The sequence below is a fragment of the Dipodomys spectabilis genome, unplaced genomic scaffold (genome assembly GCF_019054845.1).
Source record: "Dipodomys spectabilis isolate Male_0828 unplaced genomic scaffold, ASM1905484v1 ptg000069l, whole genome shotgun sequence".
NCBI lineage: Eukaryota > Metazoa > Chordata > Mammalia > Rodentia > Heteromyidae > Dipodomys > Dipodomys spectabilis.
In genome coordinates this window covers 23,304,856-23,321,787 of record NW_024870746.1, presented here as the reverse complement: position 1 = coordinate 23,321,787, position 16,932 = coordinate 23,304,856, and the positions used below count along the sequence as shown (strand labels likewise).

General features: G+C 43.0%; 1 protein-coding gene across 1 annotated transcript; it reads left to right on the top strand.

The window, feature by feature from the left end:
- The first annotated feature begins 3,907 nt into the window (after positions 1 to 3,907).
- On the top strand, positions 3,908 to 6,812 carry Il20 (interleukin 20). Its single transcript, XM_042681917.1, has 5 exons — positions 3,908 to 4,066; positions 4,595 to 4,660; positions 4,781 to 4,933; positions 5,590 to 5,664; positions 6,735 to 6,812. Exons 1-5 carry the CDS (start codon positions 3,908 to 3,910, stop codon positions 6,810 to 6,812), a joined length of 531 nt encoding a protein of 176 aa, XP_042537851.1.
- The last annotated feature ends 10,120 nt before the right edge of the window (positions 6,813 to 16,932 follow it).

The following is a 16,932-nucleotide window of genomic DNA, read 5'->3' as shown; positions in this document are numbered from 1 at the left end:
CAAAAAGTTGTGTTTTTTCTGCCTGGGCTGAGTATAAAATGCATATATATATACATATATACATATATATGTGTATACACATACACATACATATACATATATGTATATATACATACATACATACCCACACCTGTAGAAACAAAGGTGGAAATGTGGGAAGGATCAACTATACCTTGAGAAATAGGAGGGGAGGGGGAGAAGGTGTGTCAGGGAATGTTCAACAGGACAGATGAGTATAGTGTTTATGTGATCTGTGAAGTAGAATCTAGTCAATGGACTTAATACAGTGCTTTGAGTATGATAGCGAAAGCCTTTAATCCTAGACTACTTGGGAGGCAGACATAGGGCAGTTAAGGATTGAGGCCAACACAGGCCTCCATCTCAGTCATCATTTGGGAGTGGTGGTGGGCACCAGTCATCCCCAGTGGCATGAGGAAGTGCACGTAGGAGGATCACAGACCAGCCTAGGCATAAAGTGAATTTTTTACCTTCAAAATAATTAACATCATAATAGAGGCTGGAAGTATGATGCAAGTACCAGCGTACCTGCCTGGAAAGTGTAAGGTCATACATTTAATCCCTGGGAAGACATTTTTTTTCTCTCTCTCTCTCTTATGTATGTTTTGGACATATGATTTTGTAAGTCATGATTGCACATAAATAAAACTAACCTAGATTTACTAAAAATCTTCTTGTCAGACTACATTGCCTATTTTACATTGATCACACTTATGAGTACTCATTCAAAAATTCTCATTGGGTTGGAGACATGCTTAAGTGGCAATGTGTTCTTGCCTAGCAAGAAGGTAGCCCTGAGTTCAAACTCAAGTACTGCCATTTAAAAGAAAACAGGCCAGGATCACTAAGGAGAAGTATATTCATCTTTTATGATAAATAGAGGGAAACACCCCTGTTTGCCTTGCTGGAGAGCAGTAGTGGGAGGAGCAAAAGCAACAGCAGGAATGAGTCCACAGTATTGGAAGGTATTTGGCAAATACTGAATTTAGAGGATAGAGAAAGGGCATTCTCTTTCATTTGCATAACTGGGATCTCTTTGGCCCTAACAGCCATTTACTCAGTAGAAAGGCGGAGCCTAAGAGAATTACATCCTTTACCTACTACTATAACCAGTTATCAAACCCGTTGGGCAGTATTTCTTGGAGCAGGGAAGTATCAGAGCCATATAAAGCACAGTCAAGTGCCTTAGCCCTGGAGGAAGTGCTGGGCTACCAGAGAAATTCCGAGGGAGTTCCAGCCTTCACCTGGGCTAGCACACTTCCTTCACGTGCCTTACATATACAAGACAGAAGCCTCTTCGCTTGAGACAGATTACTGGGAGATCAGAGGCCAGAGACCTTCCTGAGCTCAGGTAAGAAAGAAGGCTTCCCCTATCATTTGAAATCAGCTGAGATCTCCTTCATCAAATACCCGAGCCATGTCCAAAGCCATGAGGATGTAATCGCTTACAGAACAAGGAATTGCTATGTCTCTATTTGTACCTTAGGATCTACTATAATTTTTAAGACAATGAATGCTCAGTAAATGCAGATCCACTTGATGAATTTATGATAGACTCACTGTAAGTAAGAAGGCAACTAACACTAATCTAATGTGAACTGATCACCAGTGCCATGCCGGTTCTCCTTTGGAGGCTGAGGCAGGAGGATTGCACATTTGAGACCAGCCTGGGCTATAATGAGACTAGCTCAAAAGATGAAGAGTGTTGGGAAGAAATGAATCAATCTTTCTCTGTATGCTAGGTGTATAAACTGTGTTTTATGAGAATTCAAGGTAAGTCTCGGGGGAAAGATGGATTAATGCCATTTTTAGGCTAAGAAAATGAAATTATAGAGAGATGAGTTGACTTATCCAAATGGACACAGATATAGAGTGGTGAATTAATTTGGGTTTGCCTGCATCTGCTATCCAGTTCTTTAAGTTACTGGGTGGTGGACATCCCTTCAGCCCTGGACAAACTGGAACAACAGATAAAATAAACATACAGAACAAGGATTTCTTATCCAGGGGCCTCATCTCCTAAATCCACTGTCAACTCTGATACTTTTGGATTTGTCTTGTTTATTCCCTTTCTTACATTTGGTAGGATCTGAGATGTCCATGAATTGAAAAAAAAATGTCTGGCACATTTCCAGTACATAGTAATGATTACAACTGCTATGCCAAGTCCTGAGCCAAGATGTATAGACATACACACATATGTATGCCCAAATTATATATATATATATATATATATATATATTCATTACATCTTCCAACATTACTTTAATTTTAAATATTTGATTTATGCCCCCAACAAAGTTAATTATAGTTTTATTTTTATTAGTATTTTAAGGAAAGAAAACTCACAGTATTTTCATGAGATCTTTTTTGTGTTGGAGTTTGAAGTCAGGGCTATGTGCGTGCTAGGTGAGCCTATTTGAGTCATTTCTCCTGTCTGTCCCCACCTCCACCCCTCTGGTTGAGTTTGAGATAGGTTCTAACTTTTTGCTCTGTGCAGCCTTGATTGCAATCCTCCTAATTTTTTGTTTCTTGCATCCCTGGGATGAACCACTCTGCCAGGCTATTGGTTGAGATGGGTTTTACAAACCTTTTGTCCTTGATGTTGCTCTAGTTGGTCTTTAAACATGATCCTTCCAGGCTCAGCCTCCCAAGTAGCTAGGATTACAGGCTACGTAATATACTGGCTTTGCCATATCCTTTTGAGAAAAATAGTTAACTATTTAAAAACATATGAAAACACATGTGTAGAAGTCTATATTTTTTTCCTTTTGTCACAATAGCTCTACATGGCATTGTTGGATTCTATTTTTATTTAAGATTTTAACATCTTGTTTGCTATGGATTTTTTTCATTCATTTCAATATCGAATTAAAGTAGTTTGTCCCTTGAGGATTAAGTTTTGGGTATCCCCTAAAATGTTGCTCCCTACTGCTATTGCAAACTCCCCTCACATTACTTGAACCCTAGTCTATTTCATTTTTTCTTCAATCTTGACAGACACGAGAAATGAGGTTGCATAGTGTGCAACCTCCACCCAGAGAAGTCATGAGCTGTTTTGCAACCTTTCTTTGGGATCACTTGGCCCTGGGGCCTGAGTTTCAGGGCCAGTAAAGCACTCACTATTCGAGTGCCTGACTACTCTTCCTGCGAAGGGCATGGTGGAACCCAGGTTGTTCAGGAAAAAAAAATGCAAGGTAGAATCCTGCAGTTGCCCATCAGATCTTGCCTTTCTCTGGCGGTAGGATTGTTAGGAAATCGTTGACTTTGTACTTGCCTTCAGGTCTCAGGTGAGTATGTTCTTCTCGAACAACTGCTCTGATCTCAAACACCAGAAAGAACTAGACTCCTTTGCCCTAAGGGTGACCATAAAAATCCAGGCAATTTTCTCTCAAGTGTTTTGGGTGGCACAATCAGAGCGTCTGTGGGACTGTTTTCCCCAGTTGCCCTGTGGGCCTCAGAGAACTAGAGAGGTGAACTGCAGTGACATTCAGGAAGGGAAGGGCTACCTATGTTAGTTACTCCCAAGTTTTGACACTTCTGATATAGCATCCTACGTGGACTCACTGGAGGCGCTGTTGCTTCAGACCCTACCTACCAGGCAATGATGGGAGAGGAGACAGGGACAGAACAAAGGAGCCAGGCCCTGTGTACCAACCCAAACTTGCACCTAGAAGCTTCTTCTGGGGGAGAGGCCCAGGAGCTTTTCTTAATAAGTTCTGTGAATGGGACTTACACAGTACTAGAGCAGTAAAGGCCCTTCCCCTTCCTGCCTCCAGTGGATACCAGAGGCAGGACACCTGGTGACAATGGATTTGAAGAGGAATGCAGTGTCTACCATCTTTCTCTTTTAACTCTCAGCTCGTGGTCTCCAGATTCCAGGCGTAAGATGAAAGGTACTGTTCTTCTCTTCGGTCTGCTCTCTGCTGTGCTTCTTGTTGTTGGAAGACCTTCCAACGGGCTGAAGACACTCCACTTGGGAAGCTGTGTGGTCACCATAAACCTCCAGGAAATACAGCATGGATTTTCTGAGATCCGGGACAGTGTGGTACGTGAAGGCAGGTGTCCATCGCTCCTGGCTGCTTGTTTTCTTTCCTCCTTTGTCTCTCTTCCCTCAGACAGCCCTGGCAGTGTGCTCGAGAAAGGAGGAAGGCTGGATCTCCTTCCCAGAATAATGCCTTCCCAAGATATATCTGTACTTGATCATTAAAAAAATGTTTTGGGCAGGGTGCTGGCAGCTCACGCCTGTGATCTGAGCAATTCAGGAAGCTGAGATCTGAGGATCATGGTTCAAAGCCAGCCTGGGCAGGAAAGTTGATGAGCCGCTTATCTCCAATGAACCACCAGAAAACCAGAAGTGGAGTTGTGGCTCAAGTGGTAGAGCGCTAGCCTTGAGCTGAAGAGCTGAGGGACAGCACTCAGGCCCAGAGTTCAAGCCCCATGACTGACAAAAAAAAAAAAAAAAAAGTTTTAGAAAAAGATACATCCCACTGGACCCTATCAGGAAGAAGATGTGTGTGCTATCTCTGATCCTGGCAGCAACCACTGATATGTCTTTTTCTTCCTTTATGTTTAGCAAGCCAAAGATGACAACATTAACATCAGAATCTTAAGGAGTACTGAATCTTTGCAAGACACAAAGGTATGTGCATGGCTCATATGAGCTCTAAGATGACCATATGAAGCCGGAGTTCCTCTCTACACTCTGATTTGGTCTCTGCCCTCGCGACCCTCCCACCAACAAGTTTTGTCTTCTTTGCAGGCCTCAGAGAAGTGCTGCCTCCTCCACCATTTACTGAGCTTCTATCTGAACAGGGTGTTCAATAACTACAAGACCACTGACCACCCCACCCTCCGGAAGCTCAGCGGTCTTGCCAATTCCTTTCTTATCATCAAGAAGGACCTCCAGCTTTGTGTGAGTAACAGGACCCATCCACTCACCACAGTTTTGGTGACTGAGCAACCCAGCTCCTTTCCCAACCACCTTTTAAGAGATGGAGAAACTGAATCTAAAAATTATTCTCCCTATTTTGAACTATATAATTATTTGCAAAAACTCAGTTTTGATGACCTTTGAGTTGCTGCTCTATGCAAAAAGTACTTGGCAGGCTTTCAAGAAATGGAAATATTTGTGATACTCATGGTAACTCTTATTAGCTATGAAATTATACTTATTTCTTATCAGGGTATTCGATAGCCTCCTAGTGCATTCTGTACATCTGGTCACTAAGCTGTTAGAGTTGATCTCAGAACATGATCAGAATAGGACCTAGGAATTGCTTTCTCTTCCCATGAGGGCTCAGTATGTGCAAGAACACAGCTCCCAGGCCAGAGCTGAGGCAAGATGAGGCTTTCCTCAGCTCTGTCTCTTTCTAAAAGGAAGCAATGAGCTCCATATTTGAGGCTGAGAATCTGGCTTCCTGTTCTAGCTGGTGATTAGTGTAATAATCCCTGATGATGAGTTCTAAAAGGGCTTTCCTACAGGCCTGAATATTTACAGGATTGCAGGTAACACAAGGGCAGGAACTCAGAACTGATAATAAAATCTGTCATTCTTAATGCCTTTCTCAGCATGCCCACATGACATGCCAGTGTGAAGAGGAAGCAATCCCAAAATACAACCGGATTCTGAGTCACTTCGAAGAGGTATGTCATTTTTGGCATTGGTGGGGATGGGTGTGCTTTTAGAATGAAAAGTCATTATGTCGAAAACGTTAGTGGGGGGGGGTGGCGGGGGAGGAATGGGTGGGGGGGGGGGAGGAGGATAGGAAGGGATGGAAAGGGGAAACAAAGGAGGAGGAGGCTACAATGCTTGTTAAGAAATGTACTCATTATCTTGCCCATGTAATTGTAACCCCTCTGTACAGTATTTTCACAATAAAAAAAAATGAAGAACATTGATGAATGGAAGGATACTTAAGCCAGTTGAAAGCCTATAGCCCTCAGGTCAACACTTTTCTGAGGTCATGTGGCTCATCCTTTGCTTTAGTCTAGGGAGCATCCCCCAAGATGAGATTTCTCTACATGATGGTGGTGGGGATGGAAGGGGAATGGACAGATCTCTACCAAGTCACTCCAGAAATATCTGGATCCCCCAGATGCACAAACAGGAGATAACAGTTTTCCAACACTCACACTTAGGAATGCCTTTAAAAGTCACATACTCAAAATATTGCTCACACCCATGCCATGCTGTTTTTCACCTTGATACCTCTCCTTTGGACTACGCCTCGGTGACTAATTCCTCCTCCTCCTCCTCCTCCTTCTCCTCTTCCTCCTCTCCCCTTCTCTCTCTCCTCCTCCTCCTCCTCCTCTTCCTCTCCCTTTTTCCTTCTTCTCCCTCTTTTCTTCTTCCTCCCTCCCCCTCCTCCCTCCTCCTCTTACTTCCTCTCAACTCCTCCCCTCTCCCCTCCTCCTTACCCTCCTTCCTCCTCCTCTCCTCTCCTTCCCTTCCTCCTCCCACCCCTCCTCCCTCTTCTTCCTCTCCCTTTTTTCTCCCTTCTCCTCCTTTCTTCTTCTTCCTCCCTTCCCCTACTCCCTCCTCCTCTCCCTCACCTCTTCCCCTCCTTCTTCATTTCTTCCTCCTTCTTCTTTCCTCCCTTCCTTCCTCCTTTTCCTCCCTTTTTTTCTTTCACCTCCTCCCATTCCTTCCTTCCTTCTCTCCTTCCTTCCTTCCTCATCTTGAGCTGCGAACCATGCATGGGTGTCTCTTTCAGCTCGAGCCTCAGGCAGCAACAGTGAAGGCTCTGGGAGAGCTGGACATCCTTCTTCGATGGATGGAGGAGTCAGCGTAGGAAGAACGTGATGATGCTCCTGAGAATCCTCCTGGCTAAGAATCCTGGGCATCATGGAGACATGACCCCCACACTGTCATCTTTTACTATGTGATGTAGTGCTGGTTACAGTGTTTACTATTTATTTATTATTTGTTTTCTCAATGCGGTTGTCCATAAGTGTCTCAAATCTTAACACATACCATCATTTTATAAGATTTCTTTAGGAAGAGCTTTTCTACTGTTGGATATATTTATTCATTAAGATTTATTTATTTTTGCTATTGAACTTCTATTTATTTTTATACTTCAATATGAGTCTTAAAAACAAAATTTATGGAATATATTTTTGACCTGACTGCAGGAAATGTATTTGATATAGTAAAGAAGTCCTCCAGATCTTGGAAGAATGACTCCTGGGTTTAGTCATTTAAAAAAAATTAAATTAAGGACATAGTCACTCACTGCCAATGCTCGGAGACATTTAAAAATGAGCTAATGGTTATTTACTGCCGATTCTGGAACAAGATGTCCTGAGTTGAAATTATAAGCCCGTTTTATAGATACTGAGCACTTCAGCCCAATTCCCCAGTCCTCTACCTGTGTGTCTTCTAGCTTTGGAATCTTGTCTGGTCAATATGCATTCTTACAAATAAAATTTTCTTTGTACAATATCTGTTGAGAGTGAGCTTGAATCTGTGTAGTTCATGCAGAGTTCCTTGTTGGAGGAAGATACACACAAGAACCTGGCTCTTTTTTTCTCCTGCAAATTCATCCCCCCCCCCCCCACTGCTCTCTCTCTCTCAATTTATACATATTCCAGATTCCATGACTGCCTCTCAGTTAAGGGCTGTGATGGACTGAGAGGTCTTGGCTCTCTCTGCTCTCAGCTCACTGGCTTGAGCACTGTCTCCTCTGCACCCATTTCTCTCCGCTGGTTCCCATACTCTTGCATCAGGGGTCTAGATTACAACAGCAGCTTCAGCGGGCACGAGGCTCTGTGATAAGGGTTAAGAACACATTTGTGCAGACTGCAGCCCAGGGCCTTCCCAGGGAGAGAAAGTGTGAACTTTCTTTTATGGGCCTCCCACTTTGCAGTTTGTCAGCTCTAGAGTTCAGGCTGCTGTTGGGTGCACGCTTTGTCTTTGTGTGTAGCTATTAAGTGAAAGCCTTCTTTCCAGGCCATCAGTAGACTGAGTGTTACTGGATGCCAGGAACAGAGTTCTGAGCTGGCCCATGGATTCTCTCCTTGCTCTGAAATACTCAGCTTTCTTGCTTTTTTTTTTTCTTTTTCTGATCTTAGGAGTAACAGATAAGAGAGGTCACAGAAGATTGAAGGTTGAGGGAAAACTTCACAGATGTGGGGTTGTCAAGGGACAGACTCTTAAGGAACAGATACAGTGGTCCCTTCTGATTATAAGAGTTTCTACCCTTACCCTTACTCACACTTTCTACAAGTCCACTTAACAGTGATCAGCCACTGTCTGAAAATATTAAATGGAAAATTCCAGAAAAAAAGAATTTCTAAGTTTTAAATCACTTTTAATTACAGTATATTGCCCAAAATTGTTCTCTTTTGTCAATGCTGATTGTTGCTTATCTCTTACTATGCCTAATACATAAGTTCAGCTTCATGCATGTTGTTTGTTTGCATGAATGTATGTATGTATGTTTGTATATAGAAATGTATGTAGGGAAAACCAGCACACAGGCAGCTCTCTGTATCTGAAGGTTCTGTATTTGTGGATTTAAACATGGATCAAAAATATTTGAAAATACTTGCATCTGTACTGAACATGTACAGTTGCTAATCTTGTCAGCATTCCCTAAACAATACACTATCACAGGGGCTTACGTCATATTTTCCTTGCATTTTGTATCATAAGCAATCTAGAGGTGACTGAAAGCACACTGGTGATTGAAACCCCCTGTGTGGTTATATTCAAATACGCCACTGTTTTATGTAAGGGATTTGAACATCCATGAATTTGGGCATCCTTGGGAAGGTCAGGGCCCCTTAACTGCCATTGATAAGTGAGGGACAACTCTAGATATCTTCTGTTTTCAGTCATCTACTAGGAGCCTAGGGTGTTGTCCCCTGAGGATAATGAGAAGTACTATAAATTAAATAACCATTGTCACTTCTTAAATACCTAGAGTCAGGCTTTGCACTGGGGTCTCACAGGCTTTATGTTATTTGATCCTCAGGGTCCTATGAGGTAGGTAGTTTTATTACTCTTAGTGATGACTGGTCCAGAGCTGGTAAATAACTTGTGCAAGAGTTTACAGCTAACATAATTAAGACCCGAATACAGGCACAACCGATGTTACAACCCTAACGATGCACCCACCCTGCTTTCCTCTTTCCCAGTAATGGCGTCTTGTGCTCAGAAGCATAGTAGAAAGAAATAATGAGCTTTGTTCTCTAGAGACATGAAAATCTTTTTTTTTTATTATTATTTTTTTTTTGTCGGTCGTGGGGCTTGAACTCTGGGCCTGGGCGCTGTCCCTCAGCTCTTCAGCTCAAGGCGAGTGCTCTACCACTTGAGCTACAGCGCCACTTCCGGTTTTTCTGGTGGTTTGTTGGAGATAGGAGTCTCACGGTCTCTCCTGCCCGGGCTAACTTTGAACCACAGTCCTCAGATCTCAGCCTCCTGAGTAGCTAGGATTACAGGCGTGAGCCACCAGCGCCTGGCTATGAAAATCTTTTTTATATGTGTGTGGGTACTGGGGCTGAAACTCAAAGCCTGGGCTTCCTCTTTCAGCTTTTGAGCTCAGGACTGGCACTCTGCCACTTGAGCTAGACCTCCATTTCGAGCTCTCTGTTGGTTACTTGGAGACAAGAGTCTCATGGCCTTTCCTGCCTATGCTTGGCTTTGAACCAGGATCCTCAGATCTCAGCCTCCTGAGTAGCTAGGATTTTAGGCGTGAGCCTTCAGTGCCCACCATGAATGAAAATCTTGACTTTGACCTTTACTATTCTGGACAAATGCCATCACTAACCTGTTTGTTTGTTTTTTTAATCTGTAAAATGAGGATACTGCATGGGATTGATGTGACATAGCTAATTTGTAGACACTTAGTATATGTAAGGCATTGTTCCACATGAGCGCAAGTGTCTGCTTGCTTTTTCTGTTTTTTTAACAATAGCCTGATGAGAGAGTAGTTAAGACTACTTCTTCACAGATGAGAGAACTGAAGGCGTCGCTACCAATGGTGGAGGGAAAATATGTCTGTAGGTTGGCAGGTAGAGAACCATGCTTTTACCACCATTCTTTGCTGACTGGATGCCCAAGACAGAAATTACTTGACCCTTGTTATCTCAGGCAATGTCAGGGAAAAGTGCAGGGTCTTCCTGCCAAGCCAGGGAGCTCACGATTCACTTCCCAGTTCATTTATCTCTATGCCATCTGTGTTAATGAATTTCAGTTTCCTACAGATCTAAACCATGTTTCCTTAACAAGCAGAATATGTGTTCCCTTGGAAAGGATAAGCTAAATATGCTTGCCCTCAGACTGACCTATCAGCTCTGGTTGCAATTAGCTATTAGATCTTGGAAGAGCCACTTCCTTTCTTTGCTTCAGTATTTGGGGAGAGACTCAACTGACAATGGTCAGGCCAAACGATGGTTAAGAACCACTCTGACCTACAATCTACAGCAACTAGCCCAAGAAACCAGCTTAGTTTCTATAATATCCAGTCTGATAAGCCAGCCTGCCGCCATCTTTATGTCAGCCTTGTGAGAAGTTAGACAACACTCTACTTCAGTGAACCTAGGAAGTAGTAACTCTTGTAGCTTGGCCCCAAATGGCCAGAACTTGCTTCATAACTGACAACATTCCTCATTTTCGTCCTTCTTTCCAAACATAGGACTAACCAGAGCAAGCCAAATATGTATCCCTAATCAGTCACATTGATGTTCTGCTGCTAGTCAACCTACTTATGGCTTTCCTGGCCAGCCAGCAGACCTCAGTCATAGAACATCTGAAACCTTCCATGTTTCTACTGCAAAGTTTCCAAAGTTTCTACTGCTTCTTTGCCTGTCTTGAAGTCTTCTCCAGAATGCAGGCGATGGGACCGATAACCCCAGCAAGCTATGAATACATAATGTTTGCCTCTTTTCATTGGATCAATCTTTGTTTATTTCTATTCTTCATTTGTAAAACCAAAGGGATGGAGGCAGGCACTGGACACCTGATGGCTCACATCTGTAATCCTAAATATTCATGATACTGAGATCTGAGAATCTAGTTTGAAGCCATCCTAGGCAGGAAAGTCTGTGACACTCATCTCCAACTAACCACCAAAAAGCTGGAAGGGGAGCTGTGGCTCAAGTGGTAGGGTGATGGCCCTTGAGCAGATAAAGCTAAGAGACAGCAGCCAGGTCTAGAGTTCAAGTCCCAGTACTGGCATGAAAATAAACAAATGAAAAACACACACAGAAGAACTCAATGGGATGGGATAGATGATCCACAATCTTAGATTTTTCTAGATAGTAGATTCTGCTGGATCAGGCCACAAGATGGAGTCTACATGATTCCTGTATTACACCTTTGAGTTCAGTATTTCAGGTAAGTCCATCTTAATAGGAGGCTGTGTAAACCTTTCTTCTGGGGAAAGTTGGATCCTCAGGAGAGATACCCTACACCTATGAATGAGGTCCAAATGCCATTGACTTGAAATAATAGAAATAGTCACCTCTGTGTTTCCTTTCCACAATGATTTGGTGTTACCAAATCCCTTTTTTTTTAAATTTTCTGCTGGTCCTGGGGCTTGAAATCAGGGATTGGGCTTTGTCTCTGAGCCACTCTATGCTCAAGGCTGGCCCTCTACCACTTGAGCCACAGTGTCACTTCTGGCTTTTTCTGTTTATGTGGCACTGAGGAATCAAACCCAGGACTTCATGCATGCTAGGCAAGCACTCTACCGCTAAACCACATTCCCAACCCCTCCTTTTTTTCTTTCTTTCTTAGAAATGACAGAGGTTCTTACAGGCAAGACCTACCATGCTTGACCTGCTTTCAGCTTCTTAATCTGCCCTACTTTATTTAACCTCTGCACACAGTAACACTACCTTATTGAGAAGGACTCAATTCAAAAGCAAGAGAATGATAAGTTTGGGGAAAAGAAAAAAAATTAAAATTGCTCTTTACTTATAGAAGGCCTTTCGCTAACTTTTTCATGACTCAGTAGCTTTGGCCTTGTCATACTGACCTGCTCTCACCCTGGGCTTTGCTCCCAGGGGACAGTACACAGCAAAAGAATGACTGAATCCAGTCTCTCCCCTGTTTCCCTAGAAGGTTAGGGAGAGGAAAGGTGACAGCACTGTCAGTGAATCAATTGCTTAACGGGGTAGAAACTCTGAGGCCTGGAGGCCTAGAAGCCATGGATTGTGGGAACCCTCATGGCTTTCCCGGAACATGCTCAGTCTTACTACATGTTAGAAATGGGAGGGAACATACCAGTCACAGAAAACATTCTGATTCTCTGAGATGCCAGTTGGATTCAGAAGGAGGGGTGAGGGCGGGGGAGGCAAAGGTGGTAGGGTCTTGTCATAGGCTGTGTACTGAGTTGTGCTGAGCTCTGGTCCAAGGAGGGACTAAGAACCAGGACAGACTATTTTGTGAGTTCTAGTGGTAGAGCACTTGCCTAGTCCTGAGTTCAAACCTCAGTACTACAAAAACAAACAAAAAATCCCCCACAACTTGGATACAACAGCGTAGCATGGACCGAGTAACATTTTCCAAGAAAAGACATATGAAAATTAAACAAGCGCATGAGAAGATGGTCAACATCATTAGTCATTAAGATCATCAAGTCAAGGAAGCAGCTGAAGGGCAGCTGAAGTACGTGATTCTATGCACCAGGGTGCGGGTTCCATCCCTAACACTGAAAAGCCGGGAGGGAGGAGAAAAGGAGTTCAAATCAACCCACAATGCATCAGCAATACACACAATGTGGATGCTTGAACATAAAAAAGAGATAGTAAATATTAGAGTAGTATATAAAGAGTAGTAAATAAAGAGTAGTAAATATTACTGAGGATTGAGCGAAGCAGAAACCCTCATGCACAGTTGGTGAGATTGTATAGTTGTGCAGGAACCTGAGGAAACAGCCTGGCAGTTCCCCAACATATTAAAGACAGAGTTACCATAGGATTCAGCAATCCCACATCTGTGTGTTAAAAGGGAATGCAAGACGTGCTCACACCAAATCTTGTGCATGAATCTTTTTGACAGCCAAATAGTGAAAACAATGCAAATATCCTTCAACTGATAGATGGACTATTACTCGGCAATAAGAAGGTAATGCAATACTGATAACAGGCTATCACATGGATAAGTTTTAAAGCTGCATGTTGTATGACCACATTCATTTGAAACATTCCAAGTAGACAAGCCCACAATGGGAGAAAGGAAACCAATGGTAGCTAAGAACTGTAGGGAGTAGGGAATGGGGAGTGGTTGCTAATGGTATGAAGATTCTTTCTTAATGAAAATGTCCTAAAATTAGCTGGTACTTGTACTCCAATCGTGAGTATGCATGCAGCCCCCTCCACTAAATTGTAAGCCTTGAAAAGCTGAACTTATGTAAATTACATCTCAATAAAGCCATTTGAAAAAAATTATCCAAGCATGGTGCCTCATGCCTGTAATCCTACCTACATGAAAGACAGAGACTAGGGGATTGAGGCTTCAGGTCAGCCTGCATGCAAAACTTCAGGAGACTCCATCTCAACCAATGGCTGGGTGCAGTGGTACTTGTCTGTTATCCTTGCTACAAGGGAAACACAATGGTTGGGCAAAATGATTCATTCCTGTCATCTCCAGTGACTGGGTAAAGCACAAGTAGAAAGAGTTGAGCCAATGCTGGCCTTAGCATGAAGCAAGCCTCACCTTGAAAATCCAAAAAATAATTAAAATGAGGAGGTAAGTGTGTTAGCACACAGCTATAATCACAGCACTCAGGAGGCTGAAGCAATGGGTCACAAATTCAAGACCAACCTTTGATACATAGTGAGACTGTCTCAAAGAAAGGATGGAACAAAAGCATTTTTGGATTAGTGAACATTAGGAGCAAGTAGAAATTGTTATTTAAGGGAATGTGTCTTGTTTTTCACTTCCTTTTATTACTTTTGCTAGGCTAGAAAAAGCTTGCTCAATCGATTATGGTCCTCAAGTTTCCACACAATATTCTCATATGACTTATTTGGGGTTAGACTACTGTTGTCTTAAATCAACTTTGCAGACTCCCTGAAACTTGAAACTAACAACCATATATTTCACTGCCCTTCTGGGGTGCGAAGAGGGCTATTTGTCAACAATTTGTCCTTTTAAAATCATGCAGGTAATGGTAAAAATAATTGCTTATAGTCATTCAGCATCTACGATCAAAGGTCATTTTGTCTGTGTACACATGGTAGGAAATAAAAAACAACAGAAGTGATATTGTAATAGGCACTCTCCCTTTTCAGATTTCTCCCTTTCTCGTGCTTACCAACGTGCCAAACTCCCCTCTGTATGCTTTGCTTGTGTTCTCTCATTGGAATTTCACAAATGCATGTGGTCACATTCAGTTTACAGATGGGGAAACTGACACCCTGAGGAATGAAGGGATCCACGAACTCAGGGCCACACAGCTAGAGAGTTGCTCAGCCAGGATGAAAAGGCAGAGTGTGACTCCATGGTGGGGGGGGGGGGGGGTGAACTCTCCAGCTCACCTTTCTGCTACCTGCACACCTAGACTTGCAGAAAGAGATCTGGGGTCAATTCCAGATCATTCTTTTCTTTCTTTCTTTTTTTTTTTTTTCTAACTCTATGAGTCTGGGCAAGTCACTAAACTTTACTTTGACTTTCGAATCCAAAAATCGGGAGATAATGCTATCTGCTCCATCTCACCTGGGTTTTGTGAGTGCCCAATTGTAGATGTTCTTCATCAAGCATTACACAATCAGCTGGTTCATTGGACTGCCCCTGTCTGTGCCTTACAAGCACCACAGCTAGCAGGACAACCCCCTTTTCCCTCCCCCAATGAGTGGATTTGCTCTCACTGAATTTCTATCGATCTGAAGAAATGTTCTGGATGACGCAGTTTTGAATTTGTTCACACTTAGAGTTCAGACAACCCTGGACCTGGCTGACAAACTGATCATAGAGAAGCCAGATGGCATGGGGCAATCCTACTTGTCAAAGAATTCCCCTTGATTAAGAAAGCAGTTTGGCTTGGTGGAGTAGTCTCAATGCTAGGGCACCAACATCCATGAGTTTGCATCCTAGCCTATGGGAAATGTCCCTCAAACCACCATTCTGGGGGCCTTGGGGTGACCCTGGAGGTCAAGCAGGGCTCTGAGTGCAAATGGAGAAAGGGGTTTCACTTACTTCCCTAATACTCTGGGCCCCCAAACGCTGTTTAGAATGAGACAATTTTTATGTATTTGTTTTGGCAGGAGCAAATGGGCACAGAGAAGCCTGTGTGTGGAGCTGGGTGCTCATCCTTGCTGGGGCTGCAGGTGGGGATTGCAGGAGCTGTCTCGGCTGGCCCGAGGAGACTTGGTTTGGTTCATGGACTCAAGAGAAACACCCCTTTGGGAGTTATCAAAGCAGTCTAGGGCAAGAAATTTGTTTATGAGACAGTGGTGTTCACACTAGCAGAACTTGATTTCTCATCTCTAAAGTTCAATCCCAGGCTACAGAGACAGCATGCAAATTATGCTAGTCTGGATTAACGTTCTTTAATTAGGAGCAAACCGAGTCTACTCAGTCAAGAATTAGACTGAAGCCATTATCTGGAAAGGCCATCTCTCAGGCTTGGGAAAAGGGGTGGACACTTTTCCAGGTAGGAAATAACACTACAGAGGAAAACACTTTGCCTCTGTTTGCTTGAGCAATGCCATTTTCAAGGAGGATCCTTTTGGATGGTGAAGGCAGAGTCTGACTAGAAGCCCGACTCCATGATTGCTAGAAGTATCTTCTGCTCTGGACTTGGATTGATTCCTGGGATCTGATCTGGTAGAGGCTGGAGTGAAGGACCCAGAAGAAATAAAAAGGAGATGTTGATGTAAGAACTCCACATTCTGCAGGTCAAACATCATTATTAGATGTCAGCCTCTTTTGAGGATACACTCTCTATTTTCTTTTATTCTAGGGCAAGCTTACACCTGCCTTCCTTTGCCTGTTTTAAAAAAAGCTATGTAGTGTGTGTGTGTGTGTGTGTGTGTGTTTGTACTAAAGTTTTTATTGGTAGCTTAAGCTTCTGCAAAGGGAAGTTTGCCTACATCACTGTTACCAAGAGGAGATGGCTTTCAGTCATCTCTTCTTCATCTGCTCTGGAATCTCTGTCCCCATTGTGTGACCCTCGTTTAACTGCATAGGCGACTGCAGGACCATAAAGTAGTCAGCACCAGGCTAGGACACCAACCCCATCCTGCTGAATGCATGGTTAACTCTGTGCCTCAGGAGAAACCAGTGCATTCCATTCAAGAAGGAAAGGAGAATCTCTGTCACTTACAGGGAGGTGTCATACTAGCACAGAGAAAGTGTTAGCGATGAAGAGTCTAAAGACTCTAAAGAGTCTTGTCTGAGTGATATACAGGAATCTAAATTGTTTTGCTGTTTATAGGAATCTAAACTGATTTGCTGGTGGAGTCTAAATCCATTTTAAGCATGTTTAGAGCAGTTCAGTCCTCTTCTCTGACATGACTTCTGCATTAGTCAGGTTAGGCTAAGTAATACTACAGTAACGAATGTTTATTATTTTTCAGTGAGTTTTTTTTTGTTGTTGTTGCTTGCTTGTTTTTGCTTCTTTTTAACAACAAAAGTGGTCTCTGACTTTTCTTCTGTCAGATGTTAGCCCAGGGTCTTACTTAGGGCTCAGGCTGAAGGAAATATTTGGTCCATAATGCTATCAACTCAATGAAAGGAGAGATGGGGAACTCTGCTGGCTGTGGTTCCCATCCACCTACAATGACTCATGTTGCTAACACTTGTATCTACTTCATTGGTCAAAACAGTCACGTGGCCATCCCTGACTTCAGTGGAGGTTAAGATTACCTCTTAGAGCACCTGCAAGTGCAGTTTTCCTGTATTCCAAAAGGAGGAGAGCTATACACATGAGGGAACAACTACAGTGTCTATCGTGCCTT

Excerpts from the sequence above, each read along its gene's own strand:
- Il20 (XM_042681917.1), top strand. The coding sequence starts at position 3,908 with ATGAAAGGTACTGTTCTTCTCTTCGGTCTGCTCTCTGCTGTGCTTCTT. Across the intron at positions 4,934-5,589 it reads AGAAGGACCTCCAGCTTTGT|CATGCCCACATGACATGCCA; the intron begins GTGAGTAACAGG and ends TGCCTTTCTCAG. Across the intron at positions 5,665-6,734 it reads TTCTGAGTCACTTCGAAGAG|CTCGAGCCTCAGGCAGCAAC; the intron begins GTATGTCATTTT and ends TGTCTCTTTCAG.